This window comes from Carya illinoinensis, chromosome 13 (genome assembly GCF_018687715.1).
Source record: "Carya illinoinensis cultivar Pawnee chromosome 13, C.illinoinensisPawnee_v1, whole genome shotgun sequence".
Taxonomy (NCBI): domain Eukaryota; kingdom Viridiplantae; phylum Streptophyta; class Magnoliopsida; order Fagales; family Juglandaceae; genus Carya; species Carya illinoinensis.
The window spans coordinates 10,314,039-10,334,150 of NC_056764.1; the positions used below are offsets into that span (position 1 = coordinate 10,314,039).

Consider the following 20,112-nt stretch of genomic DNA (forward strand, 5'->3'; position numbering starts at 1 on the left):
CCGTATAATAACTAAAATACCTAAAAAAATGCTGGATTAATTTCTTCCTGCTGCCATGTATCACTCTCTTCTGCTTAACTTATGACATGGGGAAGAATATTTTTACCGGAAATGAGGATCTATATTGATAATTCATTTATCAACTATGTCTAAAATGAGTGTCACAACCTCCATGCAGATATAATGTGAATGCCATAACAGGTTATATGCTGGAGTGGGGCGCCTGAGCTCTGTTATTCCTTCAATAATTCTATGGCCACAAAAAGGAAGCGTCTTTCAAAATCAGATAAAGATGTAATACATTAAATTGTAAAACTATTTTTATTATAAAATAAATATAACATATTATATAAATTCACGTGAGTTTATAAGTTTATTTTTATGAAATCTTTCATAATTATAGCATTTGTCTTCTTTTAAACAGACAACAACAACAGTTTAAACAAAAAACCCGCCTTTCCCAGATTAAAACTCTAGTCTTAAGTTTCCACTGTCATTTTCCATCTCTATTTATTTTCAGAATCAATTTTTATTTAATCACTTATAAAGACATGAGAACATGTATTATAAGTATAAGACGGCCAGTTGGAAAAGAAAGAAATCATCTTCCATGATGGGCTTTTTTAAATCTTTCGATCTTTCCAGCAATGAGTCGAAAACTTTTGCTGACAATCCTGTCCCCCTTGCCCTGCACCAGTCAAACAACTGGTTTAAAGTTCCGTGTCCCTGTGTCACTGTCCATAAATTATACCAGACCTGTGTTGGTCTTCCTCCCCGAAAATTACACCAATCAGGGAAGCTTTTGCAGCGTCACAGCTAAACAACACAACAGAATGATGGGTCTCCTGTGGTGCGCCAATCCGAAATATCCCCCTCATCTCTCGTATCTTTAACTCATTTTCAATTCAGTTTGCCGGTAAATTTGACTATGAGCAAAGCCATGTTAATTCATTTATGGCGGCATACAGCTTTTTGTTTTATTTTTATCTTTAACATTTCAATTAATCCATTCCCCGATAAGCTTTAAAGATTGTTAGTACGAACAAGCTTTTCTTCCGTCACCCATAATTTGAGTTGCACACGTAATAAGGTTATTATATGATATGTATACACATAGTCTTTATATTTATATGATCTATATGGATCGGAATAACGTCAATGTTATCTTTTTGTGTTTGTTTGAGAACAAAAAATAAGATTTTTTTTTTTAAAAAAAAATTTAAAAGGACAAGAAAATCGAACGTGATGAACAAAATTTTGAAATAAAATAATAGACATATTTGAGGCTTTGTTTATTTAATATATATTAATGAGGTCACATCCATGGGGCATGGCCCTCAAGCTGCTTTGATAAGGCAGATGAGATGACGTATCAAGGGTTTATTTTATTAGAATATTAGGGCATCACATGGAGGGGATCGAGGAGAATGATCGGTCACAGATAAGGGTTGGAATAATGGATGATGTTACTTTGTCCCCATTGCCAAGTTTTCTCCCACCCACATGCTTATGCATGGTTGTGTTGATCTTTCTTCTAGCCCACATGCATATATGCATGCACTCTTAGCAACCGAGCGCAGCTTTTACGTCTTCCTATCGTGTATAATGTGACACAGCATGTGATGATAGAATCCTTTCAGAGCCCCCCCCCTTCAAACAGCCTGAAGTCTATCATCCTCTAGAGAACTTGTTCACATCCCCGCATGCATCCGGTATTATTTTTGGCACATGTAATCGGAGATTCAGTCGACTGTCAACTTGAAGTGATCCTAATCCGATCAAATGGAATTAAAAGTAGACATGTTTCTTAAAACCCATTTGTATATTCACATCTTCTTTCCCGAGAAAGGTCAACAAATGTCAAATGTAGAACAAAATTACAACCCAATTAATTCCTTTGAAGTTATTAATTACGTGGAGAGGAAGAAGTACTACGTACGTACAGGAAATCACAATTCACGAGGTCAACAATCACATACTTGTACTCTTAACTCACCAGTGATCAGTGCCAAAACTCTTATTTTTTATCCCAGCAATCAAGCCTCAATTGAAGGCACAAGTCGTGGGGAATATATATGGTGGTTGTAGAATGTGAGACTGATCATCAACAACCCTAAAATATTAATTCAAAGTCATATACCAATTAATAAAGATGCCTGGAAAATCAAAGTCAACAAAAGTAGTAGTACGTATATAGCCACCCTATTACTCGTGCACATAAATAAACCGTCATGTTAGTTTTGTGCATATGGGTCCGGCTATATGCCAAGTCTTAGTCATCACACCCATGTGAATCATGTATTATTTATATAATTTGCAGTCAACTTCATACTTTAATTATTAATATTATGGATCGAGAATGTATGAAAATACAAAAGAATTACACAAAAATAAACCTACAAAATAATATGTTTTCATGTAATATATTAAATCTACTTTACAATAAAAATAATTTGACAATCTAACTACATACTATATACATGATCAAGTCACGTCCTGCTATGAGTTTACTTTTATATAATTCATTTGTGATAAAGTAGTACTTTTCATTAAGATTATGGAAGGATACCAACGTCCCTAACTAGCTAATTAGAAGGTAATGATTAGGCACTTTTGTTTTAACTAATTTGTTAAACTTTCATTGATATCTTAAATTTTACTTTGGAAGATGGGCACCGATATTCGAAGACAAGTTTAACACCAGTTATGGGAGACGCATTGACATGAAGAAGCTAATGTATAGCAGTTTATGGTTGTCTGTTATTATTTGTCTTGTCGGTCATTGGAACACACTATGTTATATTAGAGATGTTGAGAAGAAACTAGTACTGGCCAAGTTACTAGTCAAAGCCCAGCTCCTTAGTTTGAATCATGATCATCGCCTAGATTAATGTCATAATTTTTGTCCCCATTTGTTTCGCCATAACATGTTTGAGAACATGAAACTGGTCAATTTATTGTACCTGGTTACTGAAAAGTACGTCAATATATATATATATATATACTCAATACAAAACCTTTTCCTTGTCGACGAAAACAAAAACCAGCAGCCTGCAGTACGTAGTAAGAAAGCTGTTTTGCAAAACACTTCCGTTTTCAAAACGAGCTAGGCTTCCACGTGAAGGCAAATCTATGACAAGTTCTCTTAAGATCGACTATGCTTTTTCTTGAAAATAATCAAACCGTGGGTATAACATATATATATATATATAATAGCCGCATCAAACACCATTTAATTATTAAAATACACAAATTACTATTACAAGACAAGATTATCATATTCTTTGCACCCAAAACGATACTGAGATAAGTACAAACACAAGTACATAAAGGAAGGAAATTTTACTATATTCAGAGTTCAGTCAACGGTAGATTTAACTCAGAGCATGACGTACAGCTTGAATCACTCACAAAACTATAAACAATGAATTTCCACCTGGTATTAGTACGTAATTGTGGTTTATTTATACGCATTCTGAGTAGCCATAATTAAAGGGCTGAAGTTTTTAAGAACATTATGATGAAAGTAGAAGAAAATATATATAGACAATATTAATATTAATGAAAATCATGTTGGGCGAAAAAACTGGAAGAATTCAAAGCTGTGGGCTGCTTTATTTGTTAGCTTTTATATTCATTAATCATTATCCTCAAAGAAATAAACCAGTACTATTGCTTAGCAAAATGATCAATCGGCATGTTCATGATCTATTTAAAAGATGGATTGTGTGGGCACTTATTTTAAAGAGTGATGCTACTGATCTACTACAACAAGTAGTGTCCCATAGGCTGAATGTTATTTTTTAATTTTTTAAAAATATTTTTAAAAAATAAAACAAATGTATCAAATATTTACTTTCTTAACCATTAAGCAAAAAAAATTAAAATACATGAGAGGTCAAAATGAGTAGATAAATTTATGGGGCACACTAGCATTTTCCTATTTTAAATGAGAGTGATATCTATTATTTAATATATTTTTTTTATGTAAATATCATATTTTTCACTTTTTTAAAAGAAAATACACTATACTTATATATTATATGACTACAAATATCATTTTTATGATTAAAAACCCTAGCCACTGTATACCGAGTGCATGCCCAGTGCCCACCACCTAAAATATGGAGGCAGAAAGCATAAAGAAACCAGACATTGAAGGTTTTCCGTTTCTATGTATGTATGAAGAGAGTCATCGGGGGGATGTAATAAATCAAGAAGGAATGATTAGAATCACATGGTTGGGGGAGTGTAGGGACTGATCATCAAGAGCAGTTTCTAATTAGAGGCAAATATGCAATGATGATGACCCCTGCATGCATGCTGTCTGGCTGTCTGCATCAATTCCCCACACCCACCCTCTTCATGAGCACTTATCACTTATGAAGTTTTTCATTTTTTGGTAAAATACTGTTTTTGAAAATATTTGCCAATATATATATATATATATATATGTTTGTTAGGGTTAATTTGATTTCCCTATGGAATTGATAAATCATATATGTTACTCATTTGACACACACATATATATATATAAGAGTTTATTAGTCTCTATTAATTATATAAAAATAAAAGCACGTGATAAATAATCTTAATTTTTTTTATCATAATAATTAAAATGTAATATAAATAATTAAATCTAACTCTTAGCATCTATATAAATTTTTTAAATAAGTATTGATTTAATATGAAATCATATGCAAAAGTTTTGAGTTCATATGACTCCATTGAAATAATTAAATATATTTTTTTAATTTTAATAAGTGAGTTGAACACGTAAAATATTTTAATCAAATAAGACTAAAATGTAAAATCAAAGTTTAAACTCAAAACCTAACTGATACTATATTAAATCATCAGTTATATATTCCAAATGTCTAAACTAATAAATAGAATAAGTTTAATTATTAAAAGTATATCATAATATAGCTTCATGATCAAGACTGTTGGGATGCTAAATATATTATAATCAGAAACAGAGCATAAAATTATCATGTATAGATAACGAGCATTGAAGCAAAAGATGTGCCAGATTTGATTTGTTTAGATAATGAGCATAGTACCAAATTTTTAATAGAGAAAATATATTTATAACTATGAATTGTGCAACTGATGTTTAATCGCTTAAAAAAAGTGAATAAAATATGAGACCTACAAGAAAGAAATTAATTTTAATAATATTCACTGTATGATAATATTTATTTGGGAAAAATGGGGCCGGAACCAATAAAACTGAAAGTTTTGATTTCATTGATGAATTAGTCCGGTATCTGTTCTTCAATTCTCAAAACCAATGCATACCATTTCGATTTCAAAATATGTCTAAAATCGAATCGAATTGGATCAATTATACCCATATTCTCTTCCTCGTGATCCTTTAAATGATAATGCTGTTATATATACCAGATCATCGATCGAGTCAGTATATAATGATGATATTGCATGATCGATCAACTTTTCTTCCATCCTAACCAATTAACAGCATATGACTACAACAGAGATTAGCTGCTTCGTACATTAATATGGTGACGTGTAAACATTATATATATATATAGGAAATATTTTGGAAATGCTATGGCATAAAAACGTTTGAATATGTTTTTTCTTTCGCTGATCATTTACGAGCTAGCTAGCTAGGTTTATGATCTTGCGCCATTCTTGTTCATTGCCCTGGCCTTACCCTTCATCTTGCAGAAGCTATCTTTCAAAGCTCACAATCTTGATAGACTCATGTCCCAATTTGGATCTTTAGAATATCTTAGTATATCTGTAAATTATAGTAAAATAATTTGAGTTAAAATATTTTATTGAGTTTTAAGAAAGAAGAGAAAAAAAAAAAAAAGTTGATTAAAATATTATATATAAAGTTGAAAAAAATTTTGATATAATTCTTGTTTAAAAATTGAAAAAGTATTATTGTTTTTTGTGTTTGCAAGTTTGAGAAAATTAGAATGATTAAATAATAAAGTTGAAGATTTGAAATTAAAAAGTATTTAGTATTTGAGTGATATTTAAGAAAGAAATAGCTCTACTAGGGACAAGCGAGGTGTGCAAACGGAGGTAATCGGCCGTACGTAATTGCTTACGTGGAAAAAAAAATGAAAATAAAACAAAAGTTAGAACTCTCTCAGTCTCTCTCCTTCCGATTCTACCTTCCTCCTTCCTGGGTTTCTTGCCATCTCTTTTTTTGCTTATGTTTTTTCTGAACTATAAATTGTGAAAAACGTTAAAAATGCAACCAACGGATTTTAGATCCTTTGCAAAAAGCTTATTCTCTTTCTGATTTTAGATCCTCTACAATCCAGACGATTTTTATTTTTCAAAAATACACCAAGGGGCGAACGAAAGGGGAATGAAGAAGATAAACTTTTGAGAAAAGAGCTCAGCCCAGTTTTTGCTCTGTTTGTTCTGCAACCGAGCTCAGATTCGGTTTATTTTTTTCATTGTTGTTCTTAGAGATTTTTTTTTTTTTTCGGTTTCAGCAAGTTCTTTCTTGCTAAAATCTATTTTTGTGGGTTTGAGTTTTGGTGACTATCAGATTTTTTTTTCTCGGTAGTTTCCAGAGTTGCGAAAATCTATTCTTGTTCTCCGTGGTGGGGTTTTTTTTTTTCTTTGTGTGATGGCTGCGCACATCAGAGTTTTTCGGCAGTTTCTGGTGATGACTGAGTGGTGGTCGACCACTTATGTGGTGCTTGGCAGTGGTTTCTTTATTTTTGGGCAATGGCTCTCTCGGTGCTTTTAGTTGTCGTGGGTCATTGGTTTGCCGCTGTTGGCATTCTCTGAGAGTGGTGGTGTGCAAAGGTCTAAGGAAAAATGGGTCTAAGGACCAAGAACCCAGAAACTACGCCGTTTCCATAAAAGGCTGCCATATCATCAAGCCGTTTATGTGCCGTTTGCTCCTTGCAACTGCATCCAACATTTTTGAAAAAGACATATATGAGAATATCAAAGAATAGTTGAGAACAATGGTATTGCCAAATGGGCCCTCAAGGCTGAGCACCTACCTAGTCAGAGTCAGAAAGCCCTAATTTCAACTCCAACTCCTACTCCATCTTCGTTGAAATTCGATTCTGAACTCCTACTCCTACCACTGTAGACTCCGTTCTAATTTTGAGTTGTCGGAGTGGAGTCAAATCCATAACCACCCAATCATAGATTCACAACCAGCAAAAAATTTACCACCCAACACAACCACCAAAGATTGATAGATTCAACCAGCAAAATCAACCAAAAATTACAACCACCAAATCACAGACCCTAAATCTTGAAGCAAAATTACTCAAAAATCAACCCAAAATGCATATGTACCAAAAATGAAAAATGAACAAGCCTAACCTATGGTGGTGAATGGAAGACACTTATGGTGAATTGGTGGTGTGAGAGAGAGAGAGAGAGAGAGAGAGAGAGAGAGAGGCAACGAGCTGCATGAAGGCGGGACATTAGCTGAGGGACTTAGGATTTACAAGATAAAAGGGACTTGGGCTAGAGAGAGAAGCCAACGACAAGGTGGGTGGAGGCCAATCACGGGCTGGGTGGTGGCGGATGACGAGGCCCAAGGGTAAGGGTTGTGAGCTCAGGGAGAAGAGAAAAAGATCTTGACTTTTGAGATTGAATCGGAATGACTGATGAGGTGCCCGAGGGGAGGGGGGGGGGGGGGGGAACCCAAACCAAGTAAAACGGCACAATTTTAGAGTGTTTTACTTAGAAGTACGGCTATTTGGGAGGTGTTGGCTCAAATGATGCCATTTTTTTAACTCTGTTTTGGTCATTTTGGGTTGGACTGTCAGGGTTTGGGGCTTTTAAACGCCATTTCTTTTCCTTAAACTCTATCATTAGTCTATTTATATTATATTGTAAACATATTATTTATAATAATTAGCTCATACTAGTACACCTCTTAAAGAAAAAAAAAAATCCAACTCTGACTCTTTTATTAGTCAGATTTTTAAATTTTTACTCATTGAGTCGAATGAGGTCGTTGTAATGGGTAGAGGTCGGTTGCTAACTACGTACCTTCGCCTTTGAGTGAAGTATAGCTATGGATAACTAGTACTACTAAAAGTACTCGACGGTCACATTAATATAAGTATCTATATTATATGGTCCATGCCATGAAGCTACTTTAGAAAACCGAATGCCTCAACCTACTAGCTATGCACCGACGGAGTTTTTAAACCAATATTGTCAAAAAAGGCGGTGTTTATTTTGGATTTCCAAAAATAATCACACGTACGTACGTTGATTCTCCTCTTGGAGAAGCGACCTACGACCTCTTTAATGGTGGTTTTCCAATTATATATACATGCATCAAATTAGTCTACGTACGTTTGCGTTTGATTGGCATAAAGGCCGCGTGATAAAATTAATAGGAAGATGAAGTAAGAAGAATAGTCCAAAGATGAAAAAGTATTATATATATATATATATGTGTGTGTGTGTGTGTGTGTGTATTCTAGAGACATTGATGTAAAATATTTATAAAAATATAACATTTTATTAACTTTTTTTAAAGAAATTTGTGGATATATAGCCGCTCACCAAACATTAACCATTTTTAAAGAAAATTTTCTCGAGTAAGTCTTGCTATTGCGCGCCATTATTACTTCTTGAGTCACTCGAATAATCATGATGCTCTCGTTGTAGCTACTAATTAAGCGCTCCCGTCTCTGTATTTTCCTCCAACGGAGAGTTCAAAAAATCCCTTCTACTAGTGATATATCGACGGTGCATGAAATTGGCTTGGATTTAACACCAGCTAGATCCTGTATAAACTCGTTAATTATGAACTATCCTTACGTAAATCCAACTAATCCAATTACCAGCCGACTCTTGAGACATTAAGTCCTGTTTGGTTAAATAGATGAGATGAGATGAGATGAAATGTTTTAAATAGTAATAAATAAAATATTATTATAATATAATTTTTTAATATTAATTTTGTATTGAGATTTGAAAAAGTTAAATTATTTATTATATTTTGTATGGAGATTTGAAAAGGTTGTAATGACGAGTTGAAATGAGATTTTTAATATTTTGTAACCAATCTGGGTGTTTCATTTAAATGTTAAAAATATATCAAATTATCTGTAAATAATAGTGAATAGTTTGTGAACAATATAATGAAATAATAATGAATAATTTATAAATAGTAATGAACTATTTATGAATAGTAAAGAAGTAATATGAAAATAACTGTATTCCAAACAGACATGGGATGGTTTGGTTACACAAAATTAAATCATCTTATCTCATCTAATATAATCATTATAACTTTTTCAAATTTCCGTATAAAATATAATAAATAATTTAATTTTTTTTAATTTTAATATAAAATTAATATTAAAAAATTATATTATAATAATATTTTATTTAATTTTTGACAAAAAAAAATCTGATCTTATCTTATATAATCTGCGTAATCAAACGAAAGGTAAGTTTGCTAGATGGGCATTCGCTTAAAATTTGTGTGGCTTCATGATTTCCCCACGCAGTAGATGATGGTCTAAAGAAAAGGTAAAAGAAGATCACCGTCTCCTTCGAAAACTTGTACATAAAGAAAACAAAATATTTTTATATTTAAAAAGAAGAAAAATTTGTTGGTCCACGTGTGTATTCGTAGGAGGGTTTAGGAAAGGTTTCTGCAAAGCAAATTAGCATGCAGTGACTAGACAGGCGTGGAGAGCACATGGGGGTTGGAGTTCATCAGATTCATGGATGTGACAATATGCCTTGCATGCCAACGTAAGTTACAAATTAGCAACGCGAGAGTGTCACGCAGCCCACGCCTTCTACTCAATTTGCTCATTATTATTTCCACATGACCTATTCCTTCTTCTACAAGTAAATATAAATTCCATGATCCCCACTTTTTCTTCTGTTTTATTTATTTTTTAATATATCCTAGACAACGTACATTTCATTCAGTGCCAAAAGTTTATGGTTGTTCGATCGTATACATTTTCTGCCTATAGAATTGGGATAGACTCCTTAATGAGTTTATTGCTCACAAATATAAGTAAAGCCACTCGTGCCCACCTAACCACAATATTGTGCGACGCATGATATTGTGCTAATTTTTCTTTTTATTTTTTTAAAATTCATATATATATATATATTCACAAAAGTTTGAGTGCAGTTAGATCTAACACATCAATGGCAAAACCAATAATTTTTTTAGGAGGTCAACTTTTCTACTGCACGAGATGTATATGTAAAATAAAAAAATATTATAAAATCATAAAGTATAATTATATATAAAATTAAATCTCAATAACTTGCCAAATAAAGCGTAGAAATAAAATTTAAAAAACATAACTTAATGTCTGTTTCATATTTTTTACAACAATATTTCTTAGAATAATATTCATCCATTATTGTTTCTTCATAAAAACTATCAAGTGATCTTTTATAATACCATTTTTCATTCTAATTATATCTATCAAATTATCAAGCATGCATAGAATGCTACAATTGAGACGTTAAATAAATTTTTCCTTATTTAATGAAGTTTATAGGAAAAAAACATCTCCACTATTTTTCATATAAATTATCAATCTTAAATGTTTTTTTTTTTATATTTTCATTTGAGATTTTATATTAAAAAACTTAATATTGTATAATAAAAAACTTTAGGATCAATGTTAATAGTTTATTATTTCTCCCACTCTTAGTTTGAATTTAATTTTAGTGGGGTCACATCCTTCAAAATAGATAATATTAAGAAATTATACAAAATCTATGAGTTATAGGAAAAAATTGGAGAGATACATTTATATATATATATATATATTAAAATTTTACAAAAGTTTAGAAAACATATGGGAATAAGGAAATTAAAATTTTTTGGGGGGCCAATTTTTATATACATGTAATTATGAATAAAGTTTAGGGGCTATTTTGAATTTTGAAAAAAATTTGGGGGGGGCCATGCTTGATTAGATTCGCCACTGTAGCACATGATCTTATAACATTAAGGGAGAGATCTTTCAATCACTTCTTTGTTTTCTTTTTTATTGCGGGTCTTGTAGGAATGTTTGGAAATGCATGGGTAAATTATGAGGCAAATATTGCGGTAAGAAAGTGTAAACCAAGATTCCAACCTATACACAATCATAAAAGCTTAGACCTTTGTTAAACCCTTTTGTTTTATTACTTTTAAAAAATAGAAAAGAAATTAACAGAATAATGAAAATGGTGCAATATTTAGGTACTTCATCATGTGATATGCTGTGGCTGGTGACAGGCCGGAGTTTGAATTTTTGGGTGCACCTAAATTTCAAATATTGACCAATATTCCATAATGGCAGTAGGTGGTCATGTGCAATATGATCATCAATATCTCAAATAATTTCAAGAACTATAGATCTCCATCATGACCCCCAAACTAGTTTTGAGCTTTTCTATTATCTGCTGTGAAATGCATAGATCAGTGTGATCCTTCTTCTTTTTCCAGGGAAAAAGAAAAAGAACACAGTTTCTGATCGATCTTGCTTGCTGAACTTACATACATTTTCTTGGTTTGAGTTCAATTTTGCCCAACTGATCTTTTATCTTTCGGCCAAACTTCAGAACTTAAAAGAAGATCAGTGTGATCGGCCTTCTTCTTTTTCCAGGAAAAACAAAAAACAAAAAGGAACACAGTTTCTGATCTATCAGCTTACTGAACTTACTTACATTTTCTTGGCTTGAGTTCACATTTGCCTAACTCTTTTTATCTTTCGGCCAAACTTTAGAACTAAAAACAATTAATATCCATAAAATTGATTGATCCCAAAGGATGATCACCTGGAATGCACAACTTTCCAACAAACGACGATCGAACTTAATTTAGATATCTAATCCAATTTGAATTTTGCAGCTTAAACTTAGTTTTTGGCACAAAATCCAAATCCTGCCACTTCTTTTCATGTAGATTATTAATATAAATACGATGTGTTTGTTGACAAACAAAGAAAGTTCCTCGAAGAGAAATAAGACAAAATAAAAGGAGGTGGTACTCATCATCTTTCTAATTACTAGATAGTGAAGGCATCCAATGTATCTCCATTAGCTAACTAACTTTCTTAAACTAAGAATAAAAATATAAAGTTAACTTCTTTTTTCTATGGTTGAAAATTTGAAATATTTTATCTAAAAGAATTATGGGATGAAAGGGTTCTGCTTGGTAAGTGAGATGAAAATTTTGAGTTTAAGATAAAATATTAAAATATTATATTTTAATATTATTATTGTTTTGGGATTTGAAAAAGTTAAATTATTTATTATATTTTGTATGAAAATTTGGAAAAGTTGTAATGATGAGATGAGAATTTTGAGTTTGAGATGAAAATTTTTATCTACCAAACGGAACCTTCAGTCTCCCTTTATTTTTACAAATTATCTTATTTTATCTTATTTAATCATTATAATTATTTTAAATTCTCACACAAAATATAATAAAAATTTTAATTTTTTTTAAATTTTAAAATAAAAAAATATTATGACAATATTTAAATAAATAAATAATATTAAATATCTTTATCCGAAGAGTTCAGCTATTTGTAAGTTAGTGTATAAATATAATACTAATATTTATAATCTTACTTGCTAATATAATTGATTTTAAGTGATTTTATTTTTTAACGAGTTTGAATATAATTACGTTACATAATTAATATACCTGAAATGAAAAAATATAAATAAAAAATATTTCTTAAGAATCTAACCTACCAGAACCAAACATAAATAAGATAAAAACAATGATTGGAACAACATGCATGCAAATGCTGAGGTGTCTAAGTCAAAAAGAAAAAAGATTGGCAGGGAGATTTTAACATACCCCTGAGTAGTACTGTTCATTATTACTGTTAATATATTTTAATTTTTTAAATATTTTTTAATATATTTAAATATTTTTAAAAAATAAAAATATATATTAATTTATTTAAAATCACCTCTATAATTATTAAATAAAAAATAATTAAAATGACGAGCGGTTTATTCAAGCGGATAAAGTAGTATTTCCCTTTTAAGATTGGGCGGGTGCGCGTGCGTGTGGCTCGAGATTATGTTTGGTTTGGTGTGTGGTGGCCCACAAAACAGTTAAAACCCCTTCTGGGCAGGGGCAGCATATGGACCGATGATTACGGGATTAAGTGGGTCCCGACACCCACGTTGGATGCTCGTTACCTCAGTGTCTTATAGTTGGCCCTGTCTTTTGCTCTTCTGGGCACCATCTTTCCATTATTACTATTATTATTGGTGGGGTTTACAATATTTTAAATATTTCACGTCTCATACCCCATTAAATCTTTCCTGGACCCCACGCTCCCCCAACCCCCTCAAATCACAGCCGCTCCTCACGCTTCATCTTCCTGTGGACCCAAAAAGCAGCTTCTCTGGATCTATTTCCTTTGCCTAGTTATTTTCTTTTCTTTTTTGTTTGTTTATTTTATTTTATCAACTCGAATTATCCACATTATTTAAATAATGATATTTAATTTATAAAATTCATTTTATTTTTCAAATCAAATTATATCTCATAACCACTTCACTAAATATACTCTTCACACTAACTTAAAAATAAAATTTATATTTACTTATTATTATTATTATATTTTGTTGTATTATATAGTACACTAAAGTTCTCTTTTTTTAATTTGCCATTGGTGATCCTAAGTGAGGTGATCACGTTTGGTTACATAAATAAGATGAGATAAAAATTAAATAAAATATTATTATAATATAATTTTTATTTTAATAATTAAATGAGATGACCTTTAACCTCAGGATAACGTACAGCAGCTTGTTAAGGGTATATGAGTAGATGTGGAAATAAGCAGAGTGTATTATATACTGAATATTTCTTGATAGGAATTATTAATAATAGAATATGATTGGAATAAAGAATTCTGCAAATAGAATGTCTTTATAGAATATTATGTTGCACAGGTAAAAAAAAAAAAAAAAAAGAATATGGTCCAACATATTTGAAAATAGATATTTAATGATAACCTATGGTCCCATAGCATTTAATAAATAACATTAAATGCTTATTAACCAATAAAAAAAATATTACATCTGACGTAAAAACTGTATTCCATTATCAATATAATTCCAGATGGGTGAGGACAGAGAAAAACGCGTCTGGTAAGTGGAACAATCTACAAGCAACCCATAGCTTGAGTTTTATTAAAATAAATAAATAAATGCAAAAATAGAACCAATTGTTCTTTTCTCACACGCCTCAAATGCGTGCAGTTCACCTCCTCCCATCGATTGGGGAGATGAAAACTTTTTTTTACGCGGGCCCCAACTTATCCGTACATATTTTAACGCAATTGGAGTGTATTTATACGCGGCTTCTAGCGAAGGTGGTTATAGACACTCCCAGCACTTTTTAGGTTGCAGAAGAGGGCCCCATAAGTTACGAGTTTCGATTTTGTGCCCAATACGGAAGGGTAGGTAAAACGAGAAAAATGATGGGCGTGTTTGGAAATTCCAAATGTTGCTCCAGTTGCCACTCCTAGGCGCCCATAAGTACTACTCCACCCCGCCACTTCATCCCTCATCCCCAAAATCTCTCTCGCTCCCTTTCTCTATTCGTCTGTCTCTTGCTCTGTGTTTGTTCTCTAGTGTCTGGAAAAAAAAATGGGTGGGGTGAGTGTGGTGTGCATTGCCTCTCTTATCTCGTTAATGTGGCTGGCTGAAGCTAGAATCCCTGGAGTTTACTCTGGTGGTGCCTGGCAGACCGCCCATGCTACCTTCTATGGAGGCTCTGATGCGTCTGGCACAATGGGTATGTTTTCTTACCCACTTCAATATGTTTTTCTCAATATGTTTTTCTTTTTTAAGTTCCTTTGAATCTGCAAGTTCCCTCAAGTTTTAATGGAATTTGTGAACCATTTTCACTGCATTATTTCATTACATAAGAAATAGCAGAGTCCCCTGTTTTCACTCGCCTTTTTCACTAGTCGGTTCTAGTACTTTTATCATACTGATGGATGTTCTAGTTCTGAGTTTGGAATGGAATATTAAGTTCACATTTTGATTTGTAACGTTTGCCCAATATTTCTATCGAGTTTCCGACTGCGGTTTCATACTTATCTGGGAAATCTACAGTAAATCCTACCTATATAGTTCAAGATTCTATCTCCTGGCCGGCTTGTTCAAGAAAACATCAAGGACCCACTTAAAAATCTGTATTCCACGGTCCATCTTTGTAATACCATTTTGGGTTCTAAAACTTTTTGGCCGGCTTGTTAAAGCCTTTGTTTTGGGGAACACTCGTATATTATCCTATCTTGAGTGTATGTTCTCATTTATTGTCTACAGGTGGAGCTTGTGGATACGGCAACCTCTACAGCCAAGGCTACGGCGTGAACACTGCCGCGCTGAGCACTGCACTGTTCAACAATGGCCTGAGCTGCGGTGCCTGCTTTGAGATCAAGTGCGCAAATGACCCGACGTGGTGCCACTCTGGCAGCCCATCAATCCTTATCACGGCCACTAACTTTTGCCCACCAAACTATGCCCTCCCCAACGACAATGGCGGCTGGTGCAACCCTCCTCGCCCCCACTTTGACCTGGCCATGCCAATGTTCCTCAAGATTGCCGAGTACCGGGCCGGAATTGTCCCCGTCGCTTACCGCCGGTAAGCCACTTCTCTGTTATATATATATATATATATATAACTGCTAAACCTTCGTGTTATCAGTGCATAATCAACAACGTGACCTCGTAACAAGTGCTTAACTACCATCAACAACCATATTAATACGTGAATAAAGTTGTAGACAAATGTGTAGAAAAATGTTTAGAAAAATAAAGTCCACAAAATTTCATTTTCATGATTTTTATAAAATCTCTATCACCCAACATATAATATGTCATGATAATATCAACCATATCTAGGACCTAGAAGTCAACTGTTGCCTTTGTTTTTTCTTTATTCAGAAAATTAGCCTATAATGCTAACCAGACCCAGTTTACATGGTTTCTAAGACCCAAAAGGTTGTTTTTTGGGGTTAAAAAAATGCCAATTTGAAGAATCCAATCGACCTTTGCTCTTTGAGAAAATAAAGGGACCCCGGTGGAAACTTTTTTTTTTTTCTTTTTTAAATTTTGCTGGATGGTAGGTAGTGGCTCGTAGGTGAGGGGTATGGTCCATATGGGCCGGGTACTGGTGCTGAACTTTATTGCTTTTGCCAGATCTTTGGTGGGGGCTTTTACTCAGGCCCTTAATTACCGAGATTGGTCCTCTTAATTGTCCTCGTTTGGTTGGTTAGAACCGTTTCTATATTGTTTTTACATATTTGGTCTATATAAAAATTCTAGATACCTACAGTCATTTTAATGCAGAGAGTATTTTTACGCACTTTATCACTTTATTAAAATGATCAGTAAAAATAATTATTTTATATTAAAAAAATTGATATAATTAATTAAATTAATAAAATATATATAAAATACAAAAATATAACTGGATATAAAATAAAAAAATTTAATCATAATATGGGCTTTCTCTTTCTTGTACCTCTTGAGGCCTATGCTTTTAGGGCGTAGGACATGCTGCGGTCACTTTTTTTTTTATACCAAAGCAAAAGTCTAACCCTATGAGAGGCTATTGGCTATTGTTTTTACTTTTGACCTTTAAGTTAAATCTCCTCACTTTAGTATAATATTAAGGTATTATTATATTTCCTTAAAAAACACTTTTACGTACAAGAGTTCCAATGCATGAAAGATTGGGGTGCTCATAAAATTGCGCTAAGAGAGGAAAGAAACGGTGTCGTTTCATTGAGAGTCCTTTTATACACAATAATCCCTTTCCTTTTTTTTTTTTTTTCTTTGTTACTCTTGGGTAGTGTGCCTGATCTATAATCCGGGGGATCTGGACCGTTCCATAGTTTTAGGCAGGAAATCAGAGGGGACACACTGAACCATGCGCATGTTGTTGGGTGGTGCTTTGATGTCCCATCAAACAAATACCAAAAGCAGTCCTACAACGTTGATGAATGTGAAAAACCAGAAAAGAAGGGTTTTCTGATTTTCTTCATTCCCAAATTGTGCCCCACCCTAAAATCACGGACCTCATTCCACGCTAACAAAACCTTCCCCCCCCCCCCCCCCCCCCCCCCCCCCCCCCCCCCAAAAAAAAGAAAAAAGACAAAAAAGAAGAAACTTTTTTCTTTTTTTGGCCAAATGACGAAACTGACCTACCATCTTGGACTTATTTATGCAGGGTGCCATGCCGTAAGCACGGAGGAATCAGGTTCACCATCAACGGCTTCCGTTACTTCAACTTGGTTTTAGTCTCCAACGTTGCAGGCTCAGGGGACATCGTGCGCGTGAGTGTGAAGGGGTCCAGGACAGGCTGGATGAGCATGAGCCGCAACTGGGGCCAGAACTGGCAGTCAAATGCTGTCTTGGTCGGCCAAACGCTGTCGTTTAGAGTCACGGGGAGCGACCGCCGCACCTCTACCTCCTGGAACATTGTTCCCGCCCATTGGCAGTTTGGTCAAACATTTACCGGCAAAAATTTCCGGGTTTGATGAACCCTCACCCCCCAAAAAAAAAACAAAAGAAGTCAAGAGTCAGAGTCAACATTTTAGAATTCCCGCCATAACCTATTTACCGTTTTTACCCTTATGGGCGCCAGTTTTTAGGTGATGTGGTTTCTTTTTTTTGACTGGGGTGTGTCGGGGACTGTGAAAGTATGGTTGTTGTTGGAGCAATAAGAGAGTGGAAATTACTAAATTAGGGAGTGTTTTCTTCTTTTTTTCGGGTAGGGGGGGAAAAACAGGTCTTTCTGGGCAGGGGGTTGTGAAGGATGCAAGTGTAACTTTATGTAAGGTGGAAAAGGGCCGCCGGGGGCGGGGGGGGGGGGGGGGGGGGGGGGGAAATTGTTAGGGTTTAAAGGCTGAGGCGGCTGCACAAGATTGTAGCCCGCAGCGTTAGTATTTTTCTTTTCTATATAGCATGGGGTGATGATGATATTAAGTATTTATTTTGGGGGAAGTGTATTGTACTAACTTAATATATATATATATATATATATGAATTGGAAAAGTATTTGGTTTGCTTCAACAACCATTGCATTTGCTCTTTGAAATTAATGATTTCTTGAGTTTTTTTTTTTTTTTAATTTTTCGAGTTGGTGATATTGATATGGGTATTTACCATTTAGAAAAAGCTGGAGGCCGGACGTGCACCAGCCAATCACAATGTGCCACGTAGGTACTCCAGAGAAAAACTCAATGTGCCTGCTTCCTCAGGATCCTCTCTTTCATTTTGTCTCCCAAAGCCATTCCCCATCCCTCTATTTCTTCTTAACCTCTCTGCCTCCCCCATCATCTGCAAAGCCATTGGTTTAAAAAATAAAAAAATAAAAAAAAATTGCCCAGATTATAATTATTATCCAGAAACCCCGTAACAACCAAACAAGAATGGACAACGGCAACATATTCCAAACAACATTTCCAACGGCATCATGCAATGGGTATGACTACAACACTAAATATCGATTACAATGGGTATGCAGAAACTTTTGTACGTAGAATGCTACCGTGATAGGGACACTTTTGTCCTCAGAAAGTCATTTCAAGAATCGATTACAATGGGTACACACAGAAGGATAAAAAAAAAAAAAACAAGTGCAGTGTCCTTTTGATGAGCAAGAGATGGAGAGAAAGAGGGTTTTCTCTTACTTAAGTGCAGATGATGGGGAGGGGGAGAGGTTCGGAAGAAACAGAGGGATGGGGGAGGGGGAGGGGGAGTGGGAGGGTGACAAAATGAAAGAAGGGATCCTGAGAATGCGGGCACAGAGTTTTTCTCTAGAGTGCCTACGTGGCACATTGTGATTGGCTGGTGTAAATATGGCTTTTATACCCGTATGGCCTCTAGCTTTTTCCTTACTATTTTTGGTACTGGTTATTCGAGAACAAAGTCAAAGTCTTGATTCATTCTTAAAAAATTTAGAGTATAAAGCCTCCAATAAGAAGTTTTTCACAAGTGTATTTAAAGTAATTCAATTGATAATCTAATTCTTGTGGTTAGCTAACCTTGAAGAGTGTACATGTAACATACACATAATCATAATCGCTACTTGGATTTGAACCATTTGCATTTAGTTTAGTTTAGATATAAAAATGTTTCATCTTATCTCACCATTATAATTTTTTCAAATTTTTATACAAAATATAATAAATAATTTAATTTTTTCAAATTCTAAAATAATAATAATATTAAAATATAATATTTTTTTTAATTTTCATCTAAATCTATCTCATCGTATCTCACTATCCAAGCTAGACCTTAAAGACTCAAGCTAGACCTTAAAGACTCACCCTGAAAGTTCTTTCTAGCTGCGCCACACGCAATTGGGGTTGTTGATTAGATATGAACATGCATATACGGCATGGGAGAAGGATAAAAAAGATGTAATGACTTATCAAGAAGTTGGGAGTTTATTTCTAGGAGGATATTGGCATGTCAAACACTCGAGGGAGAGATTTTTATTTTGTATGCATGTACAGAAAAGTCTGCAATATCACAATTTACTCAGGATGGTATGGTACGAAACGAGGGAAGTTGCATTTGACAGCAATATCTTAGTAAAGGGTCTTTATTTTTTTAACACTTCATGCGGGAAACTTCCGGTTCGTGTATGAAGTAGGTTTTCAAGGAATCACATTCTCACGACTTATCAAACAAATAACTTGGCACCCCTCCCCCCATCCCGCAACAACGTGGGTACTTGCATGGATTTGGTCATTTGGGTGAGATATAGGACTATGGAATACATCTTCCGGAAACCTTTATTGACTAGAATTTGATTGGTAACTTCACCCGTTGCTCCATCCAAGAGAAGATTAAGGGGTACCATCACTAATATTCCTCAAAGGTAGTGTGTCATCCTCCACTTTGGTGGGAAACTTCCAAGAATTTTCTCAGATGCTTCATACCCTTCGACTATCCCAATTTCCAATGATTTAGATTTCCAATGTATTTGCAATGAAAGAAAGAAAGAAAAAGGATAAAAATAAAAATAAAAAAGTTAAAAAGCATTTCAATTTATTGGATATCGAAACCATGCTATTTTTTGGGTGCATTCTTAGGATTAAGATAAAAGAT

The 20,112-nt window shown here is 33.8% G+C and overlaps 1 protein-coding gene across 2 annotated transcripts; it reads left to right on the plus strand.

The window, feature by feature from the left end:
* The first annotated feature begins 14,467 nt into the window (after window positions 1-14,467).
* LOC122291560 (expansin-A4-like) lies at window positions 14,468-18,066 on the plus strand. Of its 2 annotated transcripts, XM_043099344.1 has the most exons (4): window positions 14,468-14,612; window positions 14,690-14,776; window positions 15,313-15,631; window positions 17,222-18,066. In XM_043099344.1, exons 1-4 carry the CDS (start codon window positions 14,483-14,485, stop codon window positions 17,529-17,531), a joined length of 846 nt encoding a protein of 281 aa, XP_042955278.1. In that variant the 5' UTR covers window positions 14,468-14,482; the 3' UTR covers window positions 17,532-18,066. The 2 variants fall into 2 exon arrangements, with proteins under 2 accessions (XP_042955278.1, XP_042955277.1); XM_043099343.1 differs by having other exon boundaries at window positions 14,540-14,776.
* The last annotated feature ends 2,046 nt before the right edge of the window (window positions 18,067-20,112 follow it).